The following is an 18,294-nucleotide window of genomic DNA, read 5'->3' as shown; positions in this document are numbered from 1 at the left end:
GTGAAATGATGGCATATTTCTACATGGTTTCTCTTCGAGGATGGCATATTGTGTGGTTAAAATGATTGTGAAATGATCGTTTTTCAGAGGAGAAAATCTGTATTTGGCCAGCTTCAAATCACTTTTGAAAGGCTAGTGAGAGTATTGTGCTCAGGGGTTTGTTTTCATGCTGCCCCACTGAAGCACCCAAGAAAGAACAGGATCAGTGGAGTAACTAGATATTACAGGGTCCCACAGCAAATTATTTTTCAGGCCCCCAAAATGTCTAGAGGTTTACCAGTTTTATCAATATTATTGGAAATTCTATATAATTTAGGGCCTCATTGAGCCCAGGGGACAGAAATTGGTCTCACCTTAGGGTTGCCACCTGGCAGGTATTTTACGGGCCTGGCAGGTAAAAATGATGGTTGATCCCAATGTTATTAATAGGGAAAAAAGATAAATATATAGGAAGGCCGGTATTTTTTTCCAGAAAAGGCAGGAGCGACCATGATTGGGCCCCTATACCTCCTGCCCCCCTGCAGCCGCAGGGTCTGCTTCCTCTGTAGTCACTCCCACTGGATGCAGCAGCTGTTTCAAGACTTCAGCACTGTGTGTAGTTCCCAGTTTCCCCCTACAGAATAAAGTACATTTCTCATGAGACAGTGTCGGAATGTTAAAAAAAAAACCACAAAAACATTTAACCCCCCCCCCAATAATAATCAGAGAGCCCAAAGCTTTCAATCCCTTTTGCAGGGGCGGTGAGTTTTAGAAAACCAAACGCCTGGCTGTCACAGACAGTATATGTTGGCTAAAGAAGCTAAATTCAAGACTTCGTTACTGCGCTAAGTAGCACTGACTGCGCAGCAGGACACGCCAATAACGCATTAGACATCCTCTCAACAGCAGCTGCACCTGTGCAAATTCTTACTTCCGTGTATGGCCTTTCACCCCGGTACCATCCAATCCCTGGCGACACGCTCCTTCCGCCTCTGGGACGCCGGCTGATAAGTGAGGGATCCTGAGACCCACACCTGCAGTCTTCGAAGCTCTTCCTATTTTGCCTGGAAGGACACGTGCTCAGCACCTAGGGTGAGTTCTACAGGGTCTGCCATAGCTGTGTGTTTAATCTTCACGCTGAATATCTAAAACTACAACTCCCAGGCTCCCCAAGCCAGTCGCATTATGGGAATTGTAGTTCAGCAACATTGCATTTTGGCAGCCTTTGGGCCATGTGGGGGCCTGTCAGGAAGAAATGAGATTTACACAGTTTTGCAGATTACATCTGTCTATCTCATCTCCTTGACACATGAGAAAACGTGTAGCCTACACCACTCCTCCCTCTATACATTTATATAATGAAAGGGATGACTGACACCCACCCATGGACTGGGATTCAAGACAGGCCCTGGCATTACAAGTACAAAAGAGGTCCAAACAGCCCCCGTACCAGCCCACTAAATAGTGACTTTCTTTGGCATCTTACAGCAGATTCCCTGGCATTTGTCAGAATCCTCAGATTGCCAGTCTGGCCTGCTGAAACCTCTCTTATCAAAGGGGTCCGAGCAAGTGTTTTAGGTACAGGGAGTAGATCTATTACAGCAGCTGGTTACAGTTCCTGTCCTAGTGGAGTTTACAGTCTGGAACACATTCACACACAGTAGAACATTAGGATTTTGGGGTAACTAGAAACTGAGAGAACATATAAACTCTGTAGATAGTAACCCAGTATTGCAAGGCAGCAAACCTAACCATCCACTGTGTCACTATATTATTGTTCAGCAATGTTTGTCAGGGGGACAGTATAACAAGTTGCACACTTTCCATCAAATTCATTCACTCCTTGACTCAATTCATTGCTCAGTGTTAGGGCTCTTACACATGAGCGTTTTTACCTGCGCTCCCCTGCGTTCCGTTTTTCGGCGTTCAGCCCAGGGGAGCGCAGGAATAGACGCATTTAATTATTTCAAATGGGGCTGTACTCACACAGGCGCATGTAGGCGCCGAACGCAGGAAAAATGCAGCATGTTGCGTCTCAACCTGCGTTCGGCGCCTACGTGCGCCTGTGTGAGTACAGCCCCATTTGAAATAATTAAATGCGTCTATTCCTGCGCTCCCCTGCGGCTGAACGCCGAAAAACGGAACGCAGGGGAGCGCAGGTAAAAACGCTCATGTGTAAGAGCCCTTATAGTAGCCTTGTCTGGCTTATCCTGTTTCTCCTCTTATTGACGGCATCAGGTGTCAGTTTTAGAGGGAGCACTCTGCATGTGTACTTCAGCCTTATTCACTATTACTTAGCAGCGTATGTGTGTGTGTATTTCAAGGCTTGATCAGTAGGCATGGCAAACGTATAACAGATTCTGTGGATTTTCCTATAGCCCCGATTATCTCCCAGTAGCGATAGGATTGAGAATGTTTAGAGGGGTCGGCACCTCTCCCAATATCCGTATAAGAAGAAAATACCAAACTCCAAAGCCAGTGAAGCGGGGAGAACCGCTGCGTGTTTATTAGTCACTTGATGTAACGTTTCGGGGGTGTGCCCCTTCATCAGACATGCAGTATCTTTAGTGTTATGTGTATTTAAACCTTACGTAAGTTGCATATATTATCGTCACTCCCCTGTGATAATTATAATTAACCCAAAAAAACTGTGTATACTGAATACATGTCCAAAATTTATGGTAAAAATCCAAAGTCCATATTTTTAATATATCAGTCTCAGGTGAGGGTTAATGTGCCCTCAAAACTTTCAACCAATCCAACTGGGAATACATTTTTAGTTAGTGTACATTTTATAAAGGTATTTTTAAATCTATCTTACCCTACCATCAAGCTGACCCTGGTTCAGTGAAAAAATCGAAAAGGAAATAGGAAAAAATTAATATCAACAGGAAGACAATGTATCAAAAATTAGAAAGAATGGTTATAAAAAAAAAAAAGATACACTCACTTTCTACAAGTAACAGTTCATATTGAACTCTTCATTTAGACCTCTTGGATATATTGTTTGAAATTGCCATATCCAAAAACACTCATTTTGTAACAGTTTTCTTTTTATCTCTCTTTCATTTCTCCCTTGTATTCTATCCACAATCTGCCATTTTAGCTGGGCAATCCCATGTCCTTGTTCATGAAAGTCTTGCCAGTGTGGTTTCTTTTTTCTTTTTTTCTCCTTTCCCCATTTTTTTCTTTACTGTTATTTTCCTCATGGATTGCCATGAGGGAGAATCGACACAAATGATAAAAAAAATTTGTGGAAAGAGGCTACAAAAAAGAAAATTTACTAAACGTAAATTAGGAAGTACTACACACATCAAGACAGGCCACCTTACAGAAAAGAGAGAAAAAGACGGGATTAAACAGAATACCCTTTATCGCCACATACGATACTAATGCTACAATGGTAAGTAAAACAATCTTAATATATTGGGGGGATACTTAAGTCTGATCCCATATATGGTAAACTTTTCTACCAGCCCCCATTGTTCTCATACAAAAGGGGTAGATCTGTGGGTGACTGTATAAAATCGAAACAAAGGGAACAAAAAAGTAAAAGTGCTAGCCCTAGGGAAGTTAACGGCACCTTCCCTTGCAAAAACTGCAGCCACTGCAACGGTATCCAAGGTGAGGTGATACAACACCCTCTAAAAGGAACAAAACACAAAATAAAAGGCTTCCACACATGTGATAGTAAAAATATTGTTTATTGCATAAAATGCCCGTGCGGTCTAGCATACATAGGCCAAACAAGCATGAAGTATGAAAGTCAGGCTCAATGAGCACAAATCAGTCATACGCAATTATAAACCCCCCAAGGAAAATAACAGTAAAGAAAAAATGGGGAAAGGAGAAAAAAAAGAAACCTCACTGGCAAGACACTTTAATGAACAAGGACATGGAATTGCCCAGCTAAAATGGCAGATTGTGGATAGAATACAAGGGAGAAATAAAAGAGAAATAAAAAGAAAACTGTTACAAAAGGAGTGTTTTTGGATATGGCAATTACAAACAAAGTATCCAAGAGGTCTAAACGAAGAGTTCAATATGAACTGTTACTTGTAGGAAGTGAGTGTATCTATTTTTTATAACCATTCTAAAAAATAGTTTCTAATTTTTGATACATTGTCTTCCTGTTGATATTAATTCTTTCCTATTTCCTTTTAGATTTTTTCACTGAACATCTCACTACCCAGGGACAGCTTGATGGTAGGGTAAGATATATTTAAAAATACCTTTATAAAATGTACACTAACTAAAAATGTATTCCCAGTTGGATTGTTTGAACGTTTTTAGGGCGCATTAACCCTCACCGGAGACTGATATAAAAAAAATATGGACTTTGGATTTTTACCATCAATTTTGGACATTTGTGGACACTTTATATCGTTTGGCTTGAGGTCACATATTTTGGATTTATTATGCAAATGCACCATGTGTGTTATATTATTGGTGAAAAATAATGTATTCAGTATACTCTGTTTTTTTGGGTTAATTCTAATTATCACAGGGGAGTGACGCTAATATATGTAAATTACGTAAGGTTTAAATACACGTAACACTAAAGATACTGAATGTCTGACGGAGGGGCACGCCCCCGAAACGTTACATCAAGTGACTAATAAACACGCAGGGGTTCTCCCCGCTTCACTGGCCTTGGAGTTTGGTATTTTCTTCTTATACGGATAACAGATCACATGTTGAAGCTTAAGTCTGTTCTTATAATACTGTATATATCCATATTGTAACCTAACTATGGCTCCAAAAAAGGTAAGGTATGATGCAGAAGGTGACTTACAATCCTGTGCCAGACTTTGTAACACCATTATCTTTATTCCTTAAGATGCCACCCAATAAGGCTGATGATGGACCAAAACAGCACCCTATCATTGGAAGATTTGGGACCTCTTTGAAGATTGGAATTGTTGGACTGACAAATGTAGGGTAGGTAAACACATTGATTTTATATGTTTCTTGTAATCAATGGACAACATGCACAAAAGAGCGTCCTTTTAAGTATGAAATGCAAGTAGCATGGTAAATAATGAATGATCCTGACATCTAGAAGTAACATGGCAGAGATGGGGCTACAGTGAGAGCAGCCAATCTCTGCATGTGATTCAGGGGCAGAATACATTTCTCTCCCTAAATTATGTGGTTTATGAACATAGCAGGGGTCAGTGTAGAAAGGGTAGAAAGGGAAAACTCATGTAGTTCGCGTTGGGGGGCATTTCGTATGCACAGTTGTGGCACAGTATAGGTAGAGATACTGATATCAGTCAGTGTATTTAAGAACATTGTTTGCTGAAGCATGCTAGAAAGTTCTATACACACCCACTTGCAGGATACTGCATGCTAACAGAATGGATGGCATTCATATGGACTTTGCACACAGTGGATCAGTCTGTAAGAGGCTTATAGCTCCCTACAAAATCTGCAGTTGAAGTCACAAATCAGTGAATGTGGATACGTTTGTTTTGAAACAATTGGTTTATAATCATTTTGGTTATACTCCTTATACCAATTGGCATTTGGAAGCACATAACTGGCAAATCTGCTGGGTCAGTATAGTAATATATCTGCAAAAGGCAGGCACTAGGTTTTTATATGTGGCATGTACATAAAAACCATAAAAATATATAAATATTTGCATTGAGTAGAACAACCTGTTCATATGACTTGCAGTGTGTGTGTTTCTTGGGTGCTGAATGTCGCTAAAATAACTAGTGTTCTGTATTTATATTTCGTCACCACTTACACTAAAATAGAACTGAAATGAAAACAAGAACATGTTTGGGTGACAGGTTCTCTTTAATTAGCTTGTATTTGTCTGACATAGGACATAATATCCAGAATAAAGCCCTAATGGTCATAATTTAGTAAACCCATAGGGGCAAATTCACTAATCATCAAAAACTCGCCAGCGTTGGCTTTGCGCACATCGCAACACTTCACCAGGACAACACTAATTCACGAAGATCCGAAGTTGTGCACAGGGTACCGAACGCTGGCGAAATTATGCCAGTGAAATTACGCTCAGCAGTTCGAAGTTAAGATAGCGTTGGCTAATTAGCATACGGCGTGTAGTTAAAGTATAATGGACGTATATGCTGCAGCAAATACATTAAACTACACAATGCCAGGGAACCTTAATAAAATAAAATAGAGTTGTTATAATACCCTACACATGTGCCCACAGTATAGTTTAGATGCCATATGTTAGCAAATGTAGGGGGGAAGGAGGGTACCCCAAAAATACATTTATGATCTTTTTCAGTCTATCACCCTTTAAATAGGAAAAATCACCAGTGTTTTTTGGGACTTGTTTCAACTTTTTTTTGAGGAACTCCTATCTACTCTATTGCACTTCACCTGGTCTGAGGTGGCGAAGGCAAGTCTGGCGATAGAGGTAATGTTCAGTAAAATCAAAAACGTAGTGAATTTGCGTAGTAACGCTCTTTCGCCAGTCCGAAAATTCGCCTGGCATTAGAGTGCGAAGTTGTGCCAGAGTCTATCTCCTTGACAAAATTACGCCAGCTAGCGTTAGTAAATCGGCGAAGTTTGGAAGTTGGGGTTAAAAAGAAGCTCATATCACAGTTTGGATCATGTGCAAATTTTTTGGGCACAGGTCCTTTTTATGAAATAGTTGTGTGCCAGCCATGTGAAAAGACTGCACTTGGTCCTTTGACCTAAAAGAAATGAAAAGCATCAAAGTAGGTTTGGGTTGCTAAAGCCAATATTTTGGTCTGATACTGCTTGAGTCAAACATTCTGGATAATAGATAACATATCTGTGTTTGTAAATGTTGTTTCCCTTGGATAATGCCAATGTATCGTCATCATTTTTGTTGGACTATGTGCACCATAAGGGGAAATTCACCCTGCAATTAAAGGGACACAATCATGGAAAAAGTATTTTATTTACACCTGGAAACAATGTGCAGTGTGTAGTTAGTCCGATATATGCTAAAATAGGTAACTGCTGCTTTTATTTATTCATTTATTTTTCTTCAGATGTGCAGGAAATTTGCAAGAAATAACTTTTTTTTTAAAAGTTTTCCTTTGTATTTTTTTTGGGAGTGAGGTTTGTTGTTTGAAGTTAATCCTTTTTAATAAGAGAATGTTATATTGTATTGCGACGCAAGCTTGTAAAAATAATTCCCACATGTTTTTTCTCCCTTTGTCAGGAAATCAACTTTCTTTAATGTGTTGACGAAAAGCCAGGCAGCAGCAGAAAAGTTTCCATTCTGTACCATTGATCCAAATGAAAGCAGAGTACCTGTTCCAGATGACAGATTTGAATTCCTCTGTCAGTACCATACACCCGCAAGGTATGGAATTATTTGGTAACATAGCTTTTTTTTATTTGCCAGTTTGTACATTAAAGGAGAACTAAACCCTAACAATGAATATGGCTAAAAATGCCATATTTTAGATACTGAACTTATTGCACCAGCCTAAAGTTTCAGCTTGTGAATAGCTGCAATAATCCAGGACTTCAAACTTGTCACAGGGGGTCACCATCTTGGAAAGTGTCTCCGACACATTATCAAGCAGAAAATGAGGTTGGCCTATAATATAACCTGATGCTACAGGGCTGATTATTAAATCCATGCTAGTTGCACTGGCTTCTGTGCTGCCATGTAGTAATTATTTGTATTAATTACTAATCAGCCTTAAATTGTGACATTTGTATTCTACATGTACTGTATATTTTGAGTTGGTCCCTAAGCTCAGTAAGTGACGGCAGCACAGATCATGTGAAGTGAATCTGGGGCTTCTTTGGAGGCACACAACTTTACTCCTTAATACCTGTGGTTGCCCTGGGTTGGTACAGAAGCCCAAAACATAATGTACAACATTTCCTGCCTTCTTCTTTAGTTAAGCTTTAGTTCTCCTTTAAACATCACTTATTTCGAACCTGCATTACTTCTGCAGCTTAGTCATTGTTCTGTGCCCCATGTATAAATAAACTGTTAATACAGTATGAATCGATATAAATACCTGTGTAAATTCAGTGATACTGAAAGTGAACAAAATGCTAAGAATATAATGCCAACCTAGAATATGCAGAATTCATTAAAGTGGACCTGTCACCCAGACATAAAAATCTGTATAATAAAATTCCTTTTCAAATTAAACATGAAATCCAAATCCTTTTTTTATAAATGTATTCATAGCTATTGTAAACTTGGTTAAAAATCTCAGCTGTCAATCAAATATTGCCTGCCCCTCCTCTATGCCTAGGCATAGAGGCGGGGCAGGCAATTGCTTTCACTTTCCATTCAGCACTTCCTAGATGTCACTGCTCTCCACACATTCCCCCGCTCTCTTTACCATTTCATTGTGTAACCAGTGCATTGGAATGCACATCAGGCCCCCCATTCTGATGCACAAACAAGATTTTGAGATTATTTTGAGATGATGCAAGGCTTGCCTTAATAATAGTGTCCACAATATGACTCCTGCCTTCTTGCTATAATTATGAATTCCCAGACCAAAGGAAACAAGATTCAAATACTTGTAATTAAAGTTTATCTTGCTCGATTAATGTGATAATTTTTTTTTGGTGACAGGTCCCCTTTAACTTCATTGGTAAACGTATCTGTATGTGCAAGTGAATGTGGAATAGTTTGTCTTATTGACTATATCCTCTCTTTGAGACACACTAGGAGAAAATGCTAGGAAATATAATTGAGGTGTATTTGTGAGATTAGTGACAGACCAAGGATGTCTGCATCTGATGCAAAAATCTTCTACATGTGCCATACCTTTCTGTACTGGAAACTCTTCCTTGGGAAAATAATTTTGACATAAAAGCAATTTCGAGGAATGATTTTTAAAGGAATTGCATAAGTAGCAATTTTTGAAAATTTTAACAAACTTGAGATTTATTTTATTGGATTTTTCATACGGTTACCAATGTACAGTATCACTGACTGCATAGCTGAGATTAAGGTAGCAATTCATCAGCCTTCAAGGAATCTGACCAGATTGTGTCCATATAGCCCTTATACTGGCATGATATCCAACTGATCACCAGGATAGCCACATAGCAAGGGTCTGTTTGTTTGGTTAGCCTGTTAAATCTGACCTTCCTCTCCCTCCCACCAGAGTTTACATACAGTATACCCCAAAAAGGTCTGGCAATACAGGGATATTGGCCAACTTTCTTAACCAAATTTAGGCATGTATGCCCAACAGTAAAGGTGTAGAAAACTCAAAACACTAGCATATCTGATAGTAACACATAAAAATGGGGAATCCTTTATAAGACCATTGCAAATTGACTGTAAGCTCCTTCATGTTGTTTCTTTGTGTCTTTTCTCCACTGAATAATTAAATTAATATAATAAATAAATGCAAATACAGAGATAAATAGTTAACTGGTGACAAATTAACCAATGCCATGTATGTTCTTCTGAATTCAAAAATTACTTCAAATAGAAATAGAGTACATTCATTTTAATAGTTTTTTTCTTTCTGTTCTCTTTTTAAAGCAAAGTTCCAGCCTTTCTCAACGTGCTGGATATAGCAGGCCTCGTGAAAGGAGCAAGTGCAGGACAAGGCTTGGGCAATGCGTTCTTGTCACATATTCGTGCATGTGATGGAATTTTTCACGTGATGCGTATGTAACATTTTTTTACCTATTGCAGACCTCTGATATTCTGTAATTATAGCATCCAGCTTGAATTGTCATGCTCATAGCATCAATGTTTTTTTTCATGTGTTAAGACACACTCACTACAGCGGGAGAGAGTTAATTTCCATTCCAATATGCAGTGCGATTTCAGCTATATAAACCTTGCCTCCTGCAGCACCTACACCCGCCCACAAATATGGACAGACTATCAGTTCCCTAGAAATTTGTACTGCTCTCTTGTTTGAAACCTCCTCCTTCATGTGTGTGTTGTATCTGCCATTTGGGAAAAAAAGCTTACCCTTCTAAGGAATCAAACAAGTACATTTGTCAAGGCCTAGCGAGTCTTAAAAGTGGAATTTGTGCAGAGCTGCACAGTGATTAAGATAGATTTCAGTTAGGTACTTCTGGGATTCCTCCCTTGGTCAGTTCAGTTCAGGTCATACAGCAACATCCTCTCAGTTTGGCTGAAATCTGGACTCTGACTTGGCTATTCAAGAACACAAATGTTCTTCTGTGTAAGCCTTTCAGTTGATTTAATCTCATGTATTGAGCTCACCCAACTTTCTCTTTTAAAGTGTACTGATACAATTTTACATTCATTGGACTCTATATAATATCAAGTTGTCCAGGCACAGAGTCAGCAAAGCCACCCCCAACCACAATGTGCTCTCCACCATGCTTTGTAGTTTAAATCAGGTTTTTGTGTTGGGTTTTCACTGCTATTTATGTCCGAATATCATGTAGAATTTTTCTGGCACAGGGTTCAACTTCTGTCTTATCAGAAGCTTTTTGGAACATCAAATTGGTGTCCGTCCATTAATACTACTCTTATTTATTGTTTTGCTATGTTGGGCGCATAAAAAAAAAAAAAAGACTTTAGCAAGTTAATTTACTGTTATCCTAGGGTTCTTTTTTTCTGTTTAGCATTGTACTCTTCTCTCTTGCAATTATCTTTGCAGTAACAACACAGAATATTCTCACTTTGAAGACTGTTTGTCATACTTTGGATTTTTTAAACTCCGGGGGTCTGTAGAAATGCTTTTGTAACCTTTTCCTGCTTTATGCATTTGTACATCATCTTCTAAGGTTCTAACACCTTGTTCTAAACCAAGATGGCTTAGCCGGAAGTGCACTTAAATGTTATAAATAACTACTTATGATGTCACACCTACATAATAATCCTATTTTTTTCTTTATAGAGTAATTTCACAGAAACATATGCTATATTGCTGTGGGATTTCATAATTATTCAATGGGAGCAGCTAGATGTTATTGGGCTTATTGATTATGAAAAATACTAAGTAGAACAGTAGAAATCTTGAGCAGCCCTGTACAAGGTGGGCTGTAATGCTTTGTGTTACTAGTTTTAGGGATTTGCTACTCTGAGCACAGTAGGCCTTATTGTTTAGGTTTCTGTTATAATCATAAGGCAGTATACAAACTGGTGATACATAAGAACTATTGCTAATTCTATTGCAGTACAAATGCATCAACTGATGGAAGTTAGAGAACAAGGCATATATTCTTATTTCCCCCCTGCATATATTTATCAGATTTGCATTCAAGTTTGTAGGATTGTACAGCAATATTGCACTGTTTTACACTATAATCCAGTATCACATTTCCCTTTACGCCTTTGAAATCATTTCAGTGTTATCTTTATTTAGTTTATAGAGAAGAGATTTACTGTGGTGGCAGTTATGAAATGATTGTTGCTTGCTTTACATCTTATTTTCTCCCTAGGAGCTGACATGCAGTGGCGGCTCCTTCACAGTAATATAGTATCTTACTTTATGAAAGCCTTTATATTAAGAATACTGCTATTTGAATTTGTTTTTCTATCAGCATATTGAGATGAGATTGCATTTATATAATGTGCCAAGTGTATTAAAGATTACTGTGTTATCCAGTTTGCAAAACATGTTTAAACAATTTACAGAGAGCATTTCAGAATAGGATCTCTCACAGTTGTACTTGGAATGAGCAACTTGCTTGTTCCCCCGTGGTGTAATTTGTTTTAAACTTAACTAACTGCCATATTGTCAGATATTGAATGGTGCGCACTTTGTTTGAGTTTTCCTTTTTTTCATGTTGTTATTATTAAACTGGCATAGACAGAACCTTATTTATAAAACAGAATATAACTGGGCAGCTTTTCAGGTCTCTGTATACCAACGGTGACCAAAGGGTAGATTGTGAGCTTCTAGTTCAAGTGTCCATCACTTGACTGAACTAATGGTATCAAAGTAATGTTTTAGAAAGTCAGTCTGGCTTACTGAGCTGCTACTGGGAGACAGGAGTGGGGAGACATTAACTGAAAACTCGATAGTAAATAGAAAATACAAAGCCTTTGCAGAAAATTCTTATTTGTTTGATGTAATGTTTGAAAATGTTCAGCTTTGATGCCTCTGGTTTAAGCCTTTACACCATTGTCAATTGCTTTCTAAGGATTTGCACTACAGCTACACAGACATGTATGTATATTTTTATTTATATAGTGCTAGTTATGTACACGGCTAACCCCATGTCATGAAGGTGATTATGATACAGTCCTGGGTTTTTCAAGTTTAACATACATTTCACTCTGCACGGTAACATGAAATAAGGTCTCCAAAATGGATAATTATCACCTTCACGGTATTGGTTGATGTCTCTGCAAGTAAGAATATATAAATATAGGCAATAATTTACCGCCTATTGCAAAATATTTGGATATTAGAAGTCCTGCAAACCATGTGTGGATATCGGCCCAAATGCATCTGGAACATGGATTTTAGGATGACTTGCATATCACTAATATTCACCCTGTTATGAAATGGCACATACTTGATAAGGTTTAGAAAGTCTTTATTTGCAGATGTAATCAGAGTCAGTGGTGGCTCTTTGCCAAAGTTGCCTGACATTAGTTAATATTACAGTTATTATCTATTGAGGTGTGGTTTGAAAATCATAATTTTGCCTGCTCCAGGGGCAACATCCTTAAATCTGCTTAGTACGATGAGAATTCAAAGGAACCGTAACACCAAAAACTGAAAGTGTTTTAAAGTAATTATAATTTATACAATCAAGCTGCTGTGTAGACATGGGGCTGTGCAGCCATTCAAACTGAAAAAAAAAGAGAGAAGGCACAGCTTACATAACAGATAAAACATCATTGTTTGGGACATAGGTTAATCTGTTATCTGTCATGTGCTATGTAAACTGTGCCTTTTTTTTCTATCTTGAATGACTGCCCCCATGGCTAAGGGTAGTGGCTGAAGGGGAGATTAGTCGCCCAGTGACAAATCTCTACTGCGGGCGACTAATCTCCCTGAAATGCCTTCCTCCCAGCAAGAATATGAATCGCTGGTGGGATGGCATGCATATTGCTTCGGATTTCCGAAGTCACCCTAAGTTTCCTTGTGAGTCAACTTGGCAACTTCGGAAATGAATGCCATCCCGTCAGCAATTCATATTCTTGCCAGCGGGAAGGCATTTAGGGAGATTAGTGGCTGGGCAACTAATCTCGTCTGCCACTACCCTAAACATTACCTTATTTATATAAACTATAGTAGTCTTTTTGAAGCAAATACACAGCTTTTACTAGTGCATGCTAACAGTATATTATATGTTAATTACTTTAAAAAGCTTCCATTTTTCAGTGCTACTCTTCCTTTATATGTCCAGCGGCTTAATAGAATAAGAGGACATACCAAGTAGTTTAATTACAATAGTCATTAACATAGTATCTATTTTAGAACTTAAAGAACAAGGAAAGTCTAAAATAGAATAAGGCTAGAAATGCTGTATTTTGTATACTAAACATAAGCATGAACTTACTGCACCACAAAGCCTAATCAAACAAATGATTTATGCTTTCAAAGTTGGCCACAGGGGCTGTCGTCTTGTAACTTTGTTAAACATTTTTGCAAGACAAGACTGTGCACATGCTCAGTGTGGTCTGGGCTGCTTAGGGATCGTCATAAATTAACAAAACAGCACAAGTCACATAATATCTGCCAGAAGCCAATAAAGCAAGACTGATTAATAATTAGAATATACAGACTGCACTGGGTCCTGTGTTGTCATGTAATTTAATGTGGATTTAAATAGTTTTTGTATTATTTAAAGGACATGTAAACCCCCCCCCATAAAAATGTAATCGGTGAACGGCCTCTTTGAAATCTTTAGATAACTGCCACTCTGGTTGTTAAAAGGTTAACAGGTTGTATGATCCCACTCACTCGTGCATAATCCCGCTCACTCGTGCATAATCCCGCTCATTCGTGCATACAACTCACTCAGGCATAATCCCACTCACTCAAGCATAATCCCACTCACTACAGCATAATCCCACTCACTCAAGCATAATCCCGCTCACTCATGCATAATCCAGCTCACTCATGCATAATCCAGCTCACTCATGCATAATCCAGATCTCTTATATGCATAATCCCACTCATTCACATGCATAATCCCACTCATTCACATGCATAATCCCACTCATTCACATGCATAATCCCACTCATTCACATGCATAATCCCACTCATACATGTATGAGTGAGTGGGATTACATGTATGAGTGGGATTGTGCATATGATTATGCATACTTATGAGTATGAGTGGGTTTATGCATATGAGCGAGTGGGATTACATGTACACATGTGTGGGATTACAGGTATGAGTGGGATTATGCATATGAGTGAGTGGGATTACATGTAGGAGTGAGTAGGATTACACATACTTGCTAATGAAGTTACATAACAAAACTTCTGAGCTAGGTCATCAGGCGTGGCTGGATATGCAAATATAAATGATGATGTCGCCGAAAATGACCGCCTGGTTGAAGCACATCTTGGATTCAGGAAAACACTACAGTGCAGGCTAACGGGGATACAGATACTACCTGGCCCAATACAGAGACAATGATGCATTTTGTGTGGGGAATATGTGCCCAACCTAAAAACATGGTAATGGTTTATAGGGTTTACATGTCCTTTTATACAAACTTTCTCTAACTCTCCATAACCAGTGGCTGCAGCAAAGTATCCTCCAAATTGAATCCCAGTCTATTTGTTAAAATCTGGCTCCATGATCTTTGTCCTTCCAGCTGTAGTTGGAAACCGTAAATGGGATGTAAATCCAATACAAATCTCTACACAGTCGCTAACTGCTCTACAGGGAAATAAATCTGCTTGAATTCTGCATAGCTGGGAAGTAAGGCGGGAGCTCCCCCTGCTGTTCATAAGTATGATTGTTTCCCTGCAGAGCAGTTAGTGACCATCTGACAATTCCTATCCACAGCAGTAAATGAAGCGGGAATTTCACTGCATACAGTCAGGTTTCTTATAAAAACGGTACACATTTTTTAATCAAAGTATATTGGAGATAGGTTTCTTTTTCATTAAAGAAAGTAAAAATGGGATTTTATTTTTTTTGCCTTTCCTTGTCCTTTAAGGAAGATGTACTCATCGGTTAATTTCCAGGGTGACATTATTTGGTTGCCCGTATGAAGCTTTCCATTGCAGTTGCTTCAGAAAATATACATGATAACATATGATTGCAACTAGGCTTTAAACAGCAGAAGCAAGGTATCTTGTGAAGGGCAGCCACCATTTGGGGAAATAACAGTTTAAAGATCAAACTTGTTTAAGTTTTCTCAGCAGGGACTTTCTAAATTGAGTCATTTGACCTTGTAGGCCACAAACCAGAGTGTTGAAGACTCAACTACTCTACAAGGACAATCTAGTACACAATAATATCTGGAGAGGGAAAGTCGACATGTACTGTCTGTCACATACCACTTGACCATTGCCAATTTCCTCCCGGAATAGAGACTGATGTGAAATAGAGCCACTCTGGAGCATATTGGATTCTGCAGCTTCTACTTGTTTCCCTCTCTTCTGAGTGCTGTTGTCTAATATGTGCATACCCAGCATGCAATGGCATTACAGGGACAAGTATTCCAGAAAATGTATTCAGTCAATAGCCATTTGAATGGAGAGGATATGTACCAGAGCACATAGTAGCTTGCTTTGACACACACTGAAGAGTGACGTTTAATCCTGCCATACTGCTACTCCTACAGCCAGATCTATTCAATAGGAATGCACGGGTATAGGATCCCTTATCCGGATACCCATTATCCAGAATGCTCTGAATTACGGAAAGTCTCTAATTTTATCCAAATAATCCAAATTTTTGGAATACTACTAGATATTTATAGCAGCCTTACAAAAGAAGACCAGTGGAACCCCCCCCCCTCTCGCGCGCACTCTCTCTCTCTCTCTAACTAGCAGGTACAATCCCAAATATATTTTATTGTGTGAGATGTTAAATATATAATTTTGATACAAAAACTTTATGCTTTTATAATTTTGATACAAAAACTTTATGCTTTTTTTCCTTTAAACAGGAAAATAATATTCAGTTGCTAAACTGGCTATTGTAATTTTGTAAAGTGATAGTACGATTTGAAAAATAGCTTCTTAATTGCTTATCCTGAAAACAGTTTTATTAAGAACCATACTGCAAATGCCTTGTATTTCCTCCTTTGTCTCAAATGAACTTGGCAAGCCCATTCTGCACTGGGCCTTTTATCTGTTGTGCCATCCCATTCATCACTATATGGTGATCCACAAGTGCATCCCACACTGCCCATGTGTGCTTTTGTCAAGAGCTTTGTACACTTTACACTATTACAGGGAAGTAATTACCCTATTTAAAGACCATTCATTTAGCAGCATGAAGCATTTGCCTTTTGGAATCCTTCTTTTTGGGAGCCCAGGCCTGGCAGCATTTATAAACTTTCTACCATCCCCTCCCTAAGATTCGGGTAATGTATAATAAATGTGAGGCTCAATCTCCATTCCCATGGCTGTTTATTAATACAGAAAAGTCATCCTCAAGTCCATTCCCTATAGAAAACAAGGTGCCGGGAAGTGTGAAATCCAGAGCAATGTCTGCAAGGATAAAATGGCTGAACATGATTTGACAACTTTTCCTTTTTGCCATGTAAATTGCTTTTGTAGCATCCCAAATTGAAATGACTCGGCCCATTTGCCTTTTAGGGCAGGTGATGAAAAATGTATTTACAGAGGGATAATTTCAGTTCGGTCTCTGTGGTCAATATTATACTTGGAAATGTTCCTTCTGGCGGATACAGAGAAATCGGAGATCATTTCAATCTTCAATGCATTTGTCAGAAATGTTATTCAAAGCATCATGAATTATTCCCAAATTGTGTCAATGGGAATATTATTTTTAACCTGTAATTTAAGGTTTTTCTTTCTTTTTTTCTTTTTTTTATCCTTTCTCGGCTTATTACTTTGTGAGGAACCAGAGTCAATTGCTTTGAAATCACATGGAAATCTCAATAGGTGCTGGACAAAGCTTAAAGGATTGTTGTCTGTAACACATTTGTGCAGTTTCACAAAATTAAAGCACATCTTAAAGCCTGGCTGTCGAGGAGTTGTGCCAATAATGGCTGGCAAATGGAGCTATTCAACCCTGTCAAATGGTGTGGCACTACTGACTCAGATGCAATGTCTAAGGAAAATTCAGGGGACAAGTACGCCAGCCAGCAAGTTAAAGAGCCACTCATACAGCATATATTAATTAAAGGGAAACATTCATACTAATAAGCTTGCCATTCATTAAAAAGGGCAAGGCAAACCTGGTTCTCTGGGGTATGCCAGTATGATATGTACCTCCAGTTATTTTAGCTGACTTTCCCCGGTGTCCTTAGCACAGACTTACTGTCAATAAATATCTGACACCCAACTCCTGCCTGAAGAGAGAATGATGAAGAGAAACAGATGCTGAGAGAGAAATGAAGAAGTGAAGATAAACTTGATTTTTAATTTATTGTATTTATAAAACTAATTATTTCAGTATTCTGAAGTTATAGTTCCCTTTTAAAAAAAAACAAAAAACACTGGGCCGATATATTTTTTTTAATTCCAAAAAGAGGACAAGCCAAGGGAAAAACTTTACTGAGCAAAGCCTAAAGCTGGCCATACATTTTAAAGATCTGCTTGTTTGGTCTGGCACCACACAAACTGATCATTCCTCAATATGCTTGTCTTGATTTTGGCAGTATCAGACCGATCCAGTCATTTGGACTGAGGGCCAAATATCTCATCACAACGAGGGGCTCCATACACATACTCTGTTTCTCAGAGTCCTGCTGCTGGTTAAGCACCTATAGAAGGTCCACATTGCAGGCTAGGGTTTCAGGCTTGGTGGTGATTCCGTTGGGTTGATATTAGGGATGCACTGAATCCACTATTTTGGATTCGGCTGAACCCCCGAATCCTTCGTGAAAGATTGTGCATATGCAAATTAGGATTCGGATTTGGTTCGGCCAGGCAGAAGGATTCGGCCGAATCCGAATCCTGCTGAAAAAGGCCGAATCCCAAACCAAATCCTGTATTCGGTGCATCACTAGTTGATATTCCTGTGAATCTGGTTGGGTCTTCTTCTTCCTGACATTTCAGTTCCATGCTGGTTGTGAGTATGACTGGCAGATATGCATGCAGCCGTATTGGTATGCTAACTCACACACACAGTTCTTTGGCTTGTACGTACTTGTATATAAATTGTGCTGCTGACTGTTGAGTGTTCAGATCTATCTCTGTCTGGCAAGTAATATAGTAGCTCCCATTCACTTTATAATGCAGATATGCTTGAAAGGG

At 38.8% G+C, this 18,294-nt stretch overlaps 1 protein-coding gene across 4 annotated transcripts in view; it reads left to right on the top strand.

Moving 5' to 3' along the window:
• Window positions 1-939: 939 nt before the first annotated feature.
• Window positions 940-18,294, top strand: part of ola1.S (Obg-like ATPase 1 S homeolog) — a 103,396-nt gene continuing 86,041 nt past the window's right edge. The window contains exons 1-5 of one of the 4 annotated variants that reach the window (XM_018238870.2): window positions 953-1,071; window positions 4,144-4,185; window positions 4,820-4,920; window positions 7,163-7,306; window positions 9,476-9,603. In XM_018238870.2, the coding sequence (XP_018094359.1) occupies window positions 4,183-4,185; window positions 4,820-4,920; window positions 7,163-7,306; window positions 9,476-9,603 (376 nt within the window). In that variant the 5' untranslated portion in view covers window positions 953-1,071; window positions 4,144-4,182. Of the gene's footprint in view, window positions 1,072-4,143; window positions 4,191-4,819; window positions 4,921-7,162; window positions 7,307-9,475; window positions 9,604-18,294 lie in introns of all 4 variants that reach the window. The other 3 variants (XM_018238872.2, XM_018238871.2, XM_041578362.1) reach the window with 3 other exon arrangements.

Source organism: Xenopus laevis, chromosome 9_10S, assembly GCF_017654675.1.
Source record: "Xenopus laevis strain J_2021 chromosome 9_10S, Xenopus_laevis_v10.1, whole genome shotgun sequence".
NCBI classification, from domain to species: Eukaryota; Metazoa; Chordata; class Amphibia; order Anura; family Pipidae; genus Xenopus; species Xenopus laevis.
Note: the sequence above shows the minus strand (reverse complement) of the source record. Positions and strands in the feature narration are given on the sequence as shown.